This window comes from Clarias gariepinus, chromosome 9, assembly GCF_024256425.1.
Source record: "Clarias gariepinus isolate MV-2021 ecotype Netherlands chromosome 9, CGAR_prim_01v2, whole genome shotgun sequence".
Classification (NCBI taxonomy): Eukaryota; Metazoa; Chordata; class Actinopteri; order Siluriformes; family Clariidae; genus Clarias; species Clarias gariepinus.
In genome coordinates, this window is record NC_071108.1 from 1,333,644 (window position 1) to 1,346,295 (window position 12,652).

At 38.0% G+C, this 12,652-nt stretch overlaps 1 protein-coding gene across 1 annotated transcript; it reads left to right on the forward strand.

The window, feature by feature from the left end:
- Positions 1–982: 982 nt before the first annotated feature.
- LOC128530052 (UDP-glucuronosyltransferase 2A2-like) lies at positions 983–1,717 on the forward strand (the record flags this gene model as incomplete). Its single annotated transcript, XM_053503760.1, is given in 1 exon segment — positions 983–1,717. A coding segment is annotated over 1 exon segment (735 nt), but the record flags the coding sequence as incomplete, so codon positions are not given.
- Positions 1,718–12,652: the final 10,935 nt, after the last annotated feature.

A 12,652-nucleotide genomic window follows, 5' to 3' on the forward strand; every position in this document is an offset into this window, starting at 1 on the left:
AAGTGATTGGAACACCTGAATTCAATTATTTGGATGGGGAGTGAATACTTTTGCCAATATAGTGTATAGTAATTACAATTAAAACACTAATGCTAATTTACAATGCCAAATCTGTATATATTTATATATAGCTTTATCAGTTCAAGGAGCTGATCAATGATAGGAGCTGTAACAGTCTTACCTCTTTTAACCCACCAGATGTTTCAGACTTTAATTCCAGCTTTTCTTGTTTAGTGTTTGAAGGACTTTTTATTTAACACTGCCTGAATTTCTCCTGTTCCTCACCAATTGTCTATTTAAGGACTCTCTCCAAATCTCAGAATTCATTTAATAATAGTTAATTCATGGTTATACAATTTCGCCAAGGAAAAGATGAATAATTGATAATCCTTTATTTAGTATTTTCTGAACAGAGACACTTACAATGTTATGCAAATTAGGTTATTTGTTTCAATTTCTTCAAGAAGCTTTGCACACAAATATGGAATAAGAAGTTCTCAAACAGATTTTTCTAATATTCTCTATGTTCCTTGATGCATTTGACTCATCTAAACTTATACAAAGTAAAATGAACAGACATTGAAATAAAATTGCAATAATAATATTTTCTGTAAAATATTTTAAGCTGCTATTTAAATTTAAGGAATATTCTTTGTTTTATTTTAAGTGCATGAGATTTATTGTTTAGTGACATTATTCCTGTTTTTTTTCTTTAAATTGGAAACAAAGTAAAAAAGAAATTATTCTGAAATTATATTTATGCATTTTAAAACCAGCAAAAAAAAAAAAAAAAAGCCCAGTGAGTTCGGTTACATTGAGATTTGTACACTGTGCTGAAAATTGTTTATAGTATTTACTCTCTGTGATCTTGAATTAATTTCCTAAAATGTAAAATAGAGCAATCCACAGTATGTGAGTAAATAACAGCTTTATTTTTTCTTCTGATGACTTACTTTTTCCCTTATTTATAAAACTGTTTCCTTGGCCCACAATGCCAAACGTGGTCTACATCGGGGGATTTCAGTGCAAGCCTTCCAGTCCTCTGCCTGATGACTTGGAGATGTTCATGCACAGTGCAGGGGAACATGGTGTAATCATATTGGCTTTTGGAACTCGTCTTAAAGGTTTAGAACATGATTTATCAGAAATCTTTGCTTCTGCCTTTGCCTGTCTACCGCAGAAGGTTGTGTGGTGACATGTAGGACCAACACCTTCCACAGTGAGTAACAACACACTAATTTTAGACTGGATTCCACAAAATGATCTTCTTGGACATCCAAAAACAAAACTTTTCATAACACATGGAGGAACCAATAGTATCTACGAGGCCATCTATCATGGAGTCCCAATGCTGGCAATACCACTAATGCTGGACCAGTTTGAGAACATGGTAGGTCTGAAAGCTAAAGGCATAGCTGAAGTTCTGGAACTTACAGATTTAAACATTTATACGCTGACTGAATCTATTAAAAACCTTTTGGATGAAAAGCAGCCCTACATGGAGAACATGCGTGAGATTTCCTCTCTACATCATGACAAACCAATAAAACCAATGGACAGCGTCATCTTCTGGCTGGAATTTGTCATGAGGCATAAAGGTGCAGCTCATCTGCGTACAGAGTCATATAAGATGCCCTGGTACGCCTATCATAATGTGGACATTTTAGCCTTTATACTTAGTGCATTTATGATCACATATCTAATTTTTTTGCTCTAAGCTGCAAGCTTCTGCTTAAGGAGCTGCAAAATAAGAGAAAAGTCAAACAACAATAAGAGCCATAACAGTATAACTCTCTTAACTCACCAGATGTTTCCTGATGTTCTGTCCTATTATTACTGTCACATTTTACAGATCTACAGATGAGTTTGTTTATAATTACATTTATAGTATATAATATAGTACAAACTTTCTGTTTTTGGGCAAAGGCAGGTGTTTTTCATGAAAGAACGAATGATGTTAAGTTATTGATGTATCAACTACAACTACATTTGACGATTGGAAGGGAAATTAATAAACCAATTTGCTGTATTTTGCACTTTAATAATTTTGACAATGACATTTTAATAAACCCACTTGAAAACATAGAGACTTTGTCTAGTCCACCTCACTTGACAGCATGTATAAGCATTAATAAGAAAAAAAAAAAATCTATATTATTATTGTGCACTATGGTGACAAGTACTCTTTTAGGGCCCTTATTGGATTCGTTTATATCCATATTTGGACATATGATGTGTAAACCTAGTGTTAGCCCTCACTCTTACCCTAATCACACACAGCTTTATGTTTTATATAAATGTTATTTAGCATCACAGCTCTGTTAAGAAGAGAAACTTTGTGAGGATATAAAAAGCTTAGATAAACAGATGTCCTGTACATGTTCGCAGTGACTGCTGAATACCAACATTGAATACATACGTACATATTATACCTGTAATAAAAAAAACATTACAATATACAGTAATTTCAGTACCATTACTTATTCCAGTGTTTCACTAGCCATCCAGTTAAACATTTTTCTCAGTAGGCCAGCGCTCTCTCCAGGGCTCTCGGAGTCTAGAAAAAAAGACAAACTTAAGTTTTGTTAAGTATGTAACATTACAGTCACCAGACCGACTTTCTGGCCTCCTTTTATAGTTTCCCTCCAACTCCCAGACTGTGAGTGGTAATGGGAAGCCAGACACATGGAGCTGAACTAGGGTGGAGAGCAGAGGCATGGTCTTTACTGGCATATTCTATACACTTCACTACAGCTTTGCAATTGTGTGCTGAAAGATGATGCACAACATCGAAAGCAGATACCATCTTCCTTTAAGTAGGCTTTTCTTTTCATGGATTCATTCGAAAACCATGACACTTTTTAAGTGGATGGAGGGCCGGTTCTAGACCAGACCATATGAGGGGGGAAGGGGGGCAGTCAGAAATGTAAAGGGGGCATCATGTGTACACATCATGTTCGAGCACTGTTTTTTCCCTGTGCTTATAGTAACAGTATTGTCCATGTTGAATTGTGTTGTTAGCTGCGTCCAAAGCCTGAAGAAGTGGAATGCACATTGTCACGCCTCTACCTTCAGAACTGTCCAACTTGGGTGTCCCACTTGAAGACTAAGCTCCTGCTGATATAGCTCTTAAGGTCACTGAGGCACACAAACCCCCTGACCACAATAAGGTGGCAATCCCTCAGGGGGGGAACTAAAAAATAAAAGTTAAATAAATAAAACAAAATAAAATAAAATAAAATATCCTTAATCCAAATTTTATCAATCAATGACATAACAATTATCTAAGCTGGATGGTCTAATTCTCAAAAACGTTTAACCCAAAGTAAGACTTAAGACACTATAACTAGAATATTTACAAAACTGAAAGGTTGTCTTATAAATAATAAAAAAAAAGTACTCCCAGCCAATTGCATTGGGCAGCAAGGAAGCTCACTGGTCTCTCCAAGTTCCTTCTTAGCGGTTAAAAACACTACAATATTTTTTTTAAAAATATTTTATTTATTTATTTTATTTTTTAGAAGTTGTTTTACCAAAGTGTGGATAGGAAAAAAATGGAGTAGGAGTGATCTTTAGAGAAGAATTTGTAAGGAATGTTTTAAAGGTGAAAAAAGTATCAGATAAGTTGAGTCTGAAGTGGTTATGGTAGAAGGTAAGTAAAAACAGAAGTAGAAATTCTGGAGTGAGTTAGATGAAGTAATACAGAGCATACACAGAGATGAGAAAGTGGTGATTGGTGCAGATTTTAATGAACATGTTGGGGAAGGAAACAGAGTTGATTAGAATGTGATGGGCAGGTTTGGTCTTTAGGACAGGAACGCAAAAGGACAGATGGTGTTGGAATTTGCATAGTGAATAGAAATGGTAGTAGTGAATACTTTCTTCCAGAAGAGACAGGAACATAGGGTGACATAAAAAAAGTGGTGGCAGAAGCCATACAGGTGGCCATAAAGAATGCTATTTTTTTCCCGCGAAATGCCGCAATTCGGCGAGTGCGATGCTGTGAAATCCCACAAGCAACATTGGGAATTTAAACAAATGTGTTGTGCTTCACAGAATTTCCGCCAGATGTTGCGTGGAAGAACTTTATCCAAAAGCCAGACCAAGTACAACGAAGAATTGTGTATAATTAGTTAGCCTAAAACAATATTGTTTTTTAAACAATAATCATGATGTTTTTTGCTGTTTGTTTTCAGCATTGAATAAATATTTTATCCATTATTTGACCACGACTGGAAATAATAGCTGGAATGATTGTGAATTTATGACTGAAATAAAGCTGTTCAGCTCGTGCTTTCACTTTACAAAAGGCAGCATTTTGATCAAAGGCTGATATCGATAAAAATGCAGACATACTTCCTCAGAAATGGAACAAACACAAATATATAGGCTACTCGCTAGATAAATGCTGGCTTTTCCAACACGACAGTGCGCTCCGATGTAAGCCGATTTGTTCAAGTTATAATAAAACTTATTTTTGCTGCGTAGTTTATTTTTTTGGTGCATAAGAATTGCATTTCTTCAATTAATGTTTCATGGTGCTCCAGTCCGCCACTGCCCAAGACTTTTAAGACAATTTATCAGGTTTGTTTATTCTCCAGAAAAAGCATAATACAACTGACCCTTCAATAAATAAAAGGAATGGTATCAAAATTTTACTACAGTGGAACCTTTGATTACGAGCATAATTCGTTCTGGAAGCACACTCGTAAACCAAATTGAAGTTTGGTGGATGATGAGGTTTGGGAGTTGTGGGCGTACTCAACCCAAGGTAGGAACTGGCTCCAGGAGGTAACATCTCGAGCAGCCATACACCTCAGGGCAATTTCAAGGGACTGGTTCTTTCTCTCAGTCTGGCCGTTAAATTGGGGGTGGAAACCGGAGGACAGGCTGGGATTGGCCCCAATCAGCTTGCAGAATGCTTTCCAAAACCGAGAGGGGAACTGTGGGCCCCGGTCTGAGACAATGTCCATAGGCAGGCCATGGAGCTTGAACACATGGTTAATCATGAGCTCGGCAGTTTCAAATTCAAATTTTATTTGTCACATACACAGTCATACACAGTACGATATGCAGTAAAATGCTTAAGCAACTGCTCGTGACCTAAAATAGAAGACTAAGAATAGTAATAGGAAATAAATATGAGAATTAAAATATAGGGTAAATAAAACTAGAAAATAATAAAATAAAATATAAAAAACTAAAGTTAAAAATAAATAAATAAATAAAGTACGACGAAAATACACAATATAGAAAATATTTGAAGAATGTATGAAGAAATATAAAACAATAAGAGCAGCTGAACGGGTAGGTATATTTATGTAATTTTTTGTGGAATAGTGTGAGAATAAATAGTGATGAAAGAATAGTAATGTAATGTCCACTGTTTGTGCAATCCACATATTTAAAGTGTCTAGTGTCGTGCAAAAAATGCTTTAAAAGTGATTTATTTAAAGTGACTTGTGACAGAGTGATATGATGACTACCAGGTGTAGTTGTGCAGTGGCCAGTAGTGTAAACGAATGTCCAGAATTTCCAGTGTGTGTGTGTAAAAACCATATGTGTGGGTCAGTACTGTGTGGTTGTGTGATTAAGAGACCGTATCGCCTTGTAACCTCACACGCGCGCTCCTATGAGCCGCATTCACACACGCGCGCTCCTATGAGCGAACCTCACACACGCACGCTCCTATGAGCGGCTTCCACACACGCGCGCTCCTATGAGCGGCTTCCACACATGCGCGTTCCTACTCTCAAAGTATTAAATCCAACTATAAAGTCTGATTTAATTATTACCATTAAACATTTTATTTATATTTATTCTATGTTTTGCTGCAAAATACATTTTAGGCAGAGCCGTCTGCTCGGTCTTGTTAATTAATATTAAACCCCTCAATTCTGCCAATTCCCTCATCTCCAAAAGAGGTTTGATGACTTCACACCTACATAAAATGTGAGAAGAGGGATTACAGTACCTCAGCGCGCTGTCGCGTTGTATATACAACTATATATTTGTTTGTTGCATTTCTGGTGGAGTATGTCGGCAGTTTTATCGATAAATCTGCTCATATCTGCCCGCGCGTTCATCAGCCTTTTGATCAACTGCTTTTATTTAATGTTAACTATATATTTAAATCGCATATACACATTCATCATGAAAGATTGATTTTATAACAAAATCATGTTTGCTTTAGCATTGGAAACAATGTTGTTTTAGGCTAACTTTAATAATAATTATTCACTATTGTATTCTTTGTTGTACTTTATCTTTTTGCACACACGCGCGTCCACAATTTAATTAAATCCAATTAAATCAGACTTGTTGGATTTTGATACCAGTCTTTTTATTTATTGAAGGGTCAGTTGTATTATGCTTTCTCTGGAGAATTAACAAACCTGATAGATTGTCTTGAAAGTCTTGGGCAGTGGCGGACTGGAGCACTGTGAAACATTCTTTGAAATGCAATTCTCATGCACAAAAAAAATAAACCATGCAGCAAAAATATGTTATATTATATTATAACTTGAATAAATGGGCTTACATCAGAGCACGCTGTCATGTTGGAAAAGCCAGTGTTTATCTAGCGAGTAGCCTACATATTTGTGTTTGTTGAATTTCTGGCGGAGTATATGTCAGATCATAATGCTGCCTTTTGTAAAGTGAAAGTACGAGCTGTGGGTTTCCGCACGGTAAAGGACAGCTTTATTTTAGTCATAAATTCACAATCACATTCCAGCTATTATTTTCAGTCGTGGTCAAATAATGGAATAAAGTAATTATTCAATGCTGGACACAAACAACAAAAAACACGATGATTGTTATTAAAAAACAATATTGTTTTAGGCTAACTAATTATACACAATTCTTCGTTGTACTTGGTCTGGCTTTTAGATAAAGTCCTTCCATGCGACGTCTGGCGGATATTCCGTGAAGCACAACACAGCGGCAGTGGTTAGGTGTATCCTAGGAGCCAGAGCACCGGACATAGAAGGTAATCTTAGGGCTCTAGGACAGCAAAGATTCTCCAAGATAGTGGTACATGCTGGAGCTAACGATATACGCCTTCGTCAGTCAGAGGTTAGCAAGAATAACTTTATAGAGGTGTTTAAATTAGCGAAGGCGATGTCCGATGGAGTAGTATGCTCTGGTCCCATCCCAATGAGACGTGGTGACATAACTTACAGCAGGTTATGGTCGCTGAACCGCTGGATGTCCAGGTGGTGCTCCGAAAACAACATGGGCTTTATTGATAATTGGACGACCTTTGAGGGCAAAGCTGTCCTGTTAGGGCGGGACGGTGTCCATCCCACTCGGGAAGGTGCTGCTCTCATTTCTTGCAGTATAGCTCATAGTCTCAGAAAAGGCCTAGTTAATCGGTGACAATCCAGAGCTCAGGCCAGGGAGCAGACAGACAGGCTAAACTAACCGTCTGCTAGCTGCATAAAGTCGTCACCCAAGGTTCACTGTATTGAGACTGTGTCTGTTCCCCGAGCTAAAAACAAATTTAGAAAGACTCAGAAAGTCTGTTTTAGTAATTTAATTACCATAAAGACCACAAACTTGGATCAGACTGAATGCGCAGCTGGCACCTCTGATCTGAAGCTAGGACTGTTAAATATTAGATCTCTCGCATCTAAAGCAGTTATAGTTAATGAAATTATCACAGATCAGGAGTTTGATATACTCTGTTTAACAGAAACCTGGATTAAACAGGACGAGTATGTAGCTCTAAATGAAGCTAGTCCTCCTGGATACAGCTACATACACCAGCCTCGGTTAACTGGTAGAGGAGGAGGCGTCGCAGTTATTCACAATGATAATCTGACTATTGTACAAAAACACGGACACAAATTTAATTCATTTGAAATTCTTTATAGTAACATAAGTGTATTTAATTATATTAAGTCAGCTCAATTGATCCCGCTAATTGTCATTTACAGACCTCCAGGGCCGTACTCTGAATTTCTTAGTGAATTTGCAGATTTCCTCTCAAACCTGGTCGTTTCTGTAGACAAAGTGTTAATTGCTGGAGATTTTAATATTCATTTTGAAAACCCAGAAGACCCTCTGAGAACAGCATTTATGTCTATACTGGACTCGGTAGGAGTAAATCAGTGTGTAGTAGGACCCATTTATAAAGCAGGTCACACTTTAGATTTAATAATATTTTTCGGATTAAGTATAAGAAATTTATTCACAATTTTACTATCTGAAGTTATCTCAGATCACTATCTTGTCTCAATTCAAGTGTGTCACAGTAATAATGTACGCACAGCGCCGCGCTACCGTATGAAACGTACATTCACATCAACTACCAAACAGAGTTTTATCAGTAATCTCCCAGAGTTCCCAACTTTGATTAGATCACCGTCTGACCCCACAGAACTCGATCAGGCAACTGAATATTTAGAGTCGACATTTCGCTATACCTTAGATAATGTAGCTCCAGTTAAAAAAAAAATTATTAGAGATAAGAAACTTGCTCCCTGGTATAACGATCACACGCGCACTTTAAAACAGACCGCTCGGAAATTAGACATAAGAAATTGGATGCTAATTAACTTCCTTCTGCTAAATCCGGATAAGACAGAAGTTCTAGTCATAAAAAATTTTTAGATCACACCATAACTTTAGATGGCCTTTCTGTTCCATCAAATGCAACAGTGAAAGACCTCGGTGTGATTATTGATTCCAGCCTTTCGTTTGAAGCACATGTAGATAATATTACCAGGATAGCATTCTTTCACCTCAGAAATATTGCCAGGATAAGAAATTTGTCGCTAAACGATGCAGAAAAACTAGTTCATGCTTTTATCACCTCTAGGTTGGACTATTGTAACGCCTTACTGTCTGGTTGTTCAGCTAGATGCATAAGTAAGCTTCAGCTAGTCCAGAATGCAGCAGCGAGAGTCCTCACTAGAACCAGAAGATATGAGCACATCACACCTATCTTATCTTCACTGCATTGGCTCCCTGTGAAATTTCGCATTGATTTTAAAATACTACTCTTGACATATAAAGCATTAAATGGTCTCGCGCCGCAGTACCTGACCGAACTTACGATCCGCCGCGCCTACTTCAATCAAAGGATGCAGGGGACTCATGGACGTAGAGTATTATGGTGAACTGGTATGTTTGGATGCTGTCTTCCTCACTCTCATTGATCACTCAGGTTTGCTGACGGTGAGGTGATTGGTTGCTTTACATCTCAGTTCCCCCTCATGTTTGTGTTTCCTTCTGGCTCTCCCTTTTAGTTATGATGTCATAGTTAGTCCTGCCGGAGTCTCTGCTTGCACTCTACAGTTAATATACATTCACATTATACATTGTGTGACTGTGACCATACCTAACTGCCATCTCTCCTCTTCTTCTCTTCCCCCCCTCTTTCTTTTTCCTCTCTCCTCCTGTCTCCCCCTTTCACTCTTTCTCTCTCTCTGTCGAGCTACACATGTCGTTCCTGAGCTGCCAGTGATCCAGACTCCCTCTGCCCTCCGGACCTGTCTGACCCATCCTGGTGCCCCGCTTCAGGCTGAAGATCTCGTCACATGGATGCCCCGTGTGTCTCTCTGGGATGCGTCTGGTGTCTGGAAATGATTCTCTCTACCTAGAAAATGGTTCTGGCCTTGACTGGTGTTGGCAACTGTTTCTCTGGGGACTTGACAGTTCGATAGTTCAGGACTGGAACTTCTTACAAGTCTACCTGGGTCTTCAATAACTACCTGGACTCCATATTAACATCAATTAACATCAGCTATTATAGCTGAACTGCCTCCCACCCTACACACTGTATAAATGCAGATCATTTACTGCTTTCTGTTTCACCCAGATGAGGATGGGTTCCCTGTTGAGTCTGGTTCCTCTCAAGGTTTCTTCCTCTTACCATCTCAGGGAGTTTTTCCTTGCCACTGTCGCCCTCGGCTTGCTCACCAGGGACAAACTGACCATTTTGATTCATACAAATTCACATTTCATACAAACTTAAATAATTCTTTTGACTGTGTAAAGCTGCTTTGCGGCAATGAAAATTGCTAAAAGCGCTATACAAATAAATTGAATTGAATTGTTTAAATTCCCGAATGTTGCTTGTGGGATTTCACAGCATCGCACTCGCCGAATTGCCGCATTTTGCGGGAAAAAAAAATAGCATTCTTAATGGCCACACCTGTACAACAACACAAGCTGTAGTCTGAGTGCTTCTGCCACCACTTTTTTATGTCACCTTATGTTCATGTCTCTCCCGGAAGAAAGTATTCACTACTACCATTTCTATTCACTATGCAAATTCCAACACCATCTGTCCTTTTGCGTTCCTGTCCTAAAGACCAAACCTGCCCATCACATTCTAATCAACTCTGTTTCCTTCCCCAACATGTTCATTAAAATCTGCACCAATCACCACTTTCTCATCTCTGTGTATGCTCTGTATTACTTCATCTAACTCACTCCAGAATTTCTACTTCTGTTTTTACTTACCTTCTACCATAACCACTTCAGACTCAACTTATCTGATACTTTTTTTACCTTTAAGACATTCCTTACAAATTCTTCTCTAAAGATCACTCCTACTCCATTTTTTTCCTATCCACACTTTGATAAAACAACTTCTAGCTTCTAGCCTTGCTACATTTCCACCTGGTCACCTGTACACACAGCATATCCATCTTCCTTTTCTGCAGCATCTCAACCAACTCTCTTGCTTTCCCTGTTATAGTCACTTTCTCAGCTTCATCTGCTATGAGGCAAAAGCAATCAACAATCCAAGCTTTACTATTGCTGGTCCTCCTAAAATTGAAAAATTCCTGGATAAACAAACTCAAAAGAAGATGCTCATTTCTGTTTATAAAGTTGATATTTCCCAAAAGGCCCATCCTAATAAGAAATCAGGCACCACTGAAAAAAATTTATAATACATAATACATAGTACATAATAAAACCGCATCCACTTGAAAAGTGTCATGGCTTTCAGATGAATCCATTGGAAGAAACGAAAAGCCTACTTAAAGGAACATGGTACAGTATCTGCTTTCGAAGTTGTGCATCATTTTCCCTTGTTGCGCGCAATTGCAAAGCTGTGGTGAAGTGTATAGAATATGCCAGTGAAGACCATGCCTCTGCTCTTCACCCTAGACCAGCTCCATGGGTCTCTAAAACCTCAATCCCTTCTTTAAAGCATGGTGGGGATGAAAAAAGGTTTATCGCCTAGTGTGAATGGTGCCTGTCCTAAAGTCTGCGAGGAAGATTCACCAGCTAAGGCTTGTTCGAGTGTATAAAAGAGGCGGTCTAATAGCCAGTTTCAAGATGTATGTTATGCTGGATGACCAGAGCAATAGGTGATTAGTAAGATTAGGCCTTTCCTTATGTACTGAAAACTTGTGCTCAAACTACTGAAGCTTCTGGAAGGAGAGACATTGAATTTCAGATAGAGCCAGTACTCCAATTAAGTGCCATGATATTTCTGATAACAGGTGTGACGGTGAGCCTTAAACCCTCTCCACTTACAACACAGCTCCTTACATGCTGAAAAAACAGGTCATGGTCAAGGCTACGACCAACCTCAGGTAAGAAAGAGGCGGCGCGCAACAGGCTTCCCATTACCACTCACAGTCTGGAAGTTGGAGGAAAACTTTAAAAGGAGGCCAGAAAGTTTGCCTTTTTTCCTAGACTCCGAGAGCCCTGGAGAGCCACTGCATGAAAAGAGCTGTATCTCGACAAATATGGGTATGGGAAATCCCCGCTAAACCTTACATTTGCCAGATGTATGAGGCAGAGTGCTTGAAAAGGTAGCATGCAAAAGGAAATTTTGTGTAACAACCAGATACCTCATGTAGATTTACAGATGTGGCCATTAAGAATGCGTGTTTTCCTGTGAGATGCCGCAATTTGGTCCGGGGCGTGCCGCGACTTGCCGCAAGCAACATTCAGGAATTAAAATAAATGTGTTGTGCTTCACCGAATATCCGCCAGATGGCGCATGGAAGGACTTGATCTAAAAGCTAGACCAAGTACAACGAAGAATTGTGTATAATAAGTTAGCCTAAACCAATATTTCTTTTCCAATGCTGAAGCAAATATAAATTTTATTTTACAACAGATCTTTCATGATGAATGTGCCATATTTTTTTTAATGATGATATTATAATTGTGTCTAATATATAGATGCCCAAGATCGTGCCTTAAAATTCCTTATAAAGTTTTTTATATAGTTTTTGTAATGTCTTAACAGGGACAAAACAATGAAAGACATGGCAATGCCTCGGTTTAAATGGTCTTGAAATTTATTTAATTTCCTGATAGTGTTAACTATGCAAATGTCCTGATTCGTGAATATGCCAAAAAATCTTATTTAAAACCTGAAAATGTGTCTACATCATTAAAAGACATGAATGAATATATATATATATATATATATATATATATATATATATATATATATGTATATATATATCATATTAGGTAAATATTCCTTTATGAACATGAAGTGCTTTGGACTTTTTATAATATTAATCATGTTTTTTGCTGTTTGTGTCCAGCATTGAATAATTATTTCATTAATTATTTGAACACGGCTGAAAATAATAGCTGGAATGTGATTGTAAATTATGACTGAAATAAAGCTGTTCGTAGCCGAAACCTGCGGCTCGTACTTTCACTT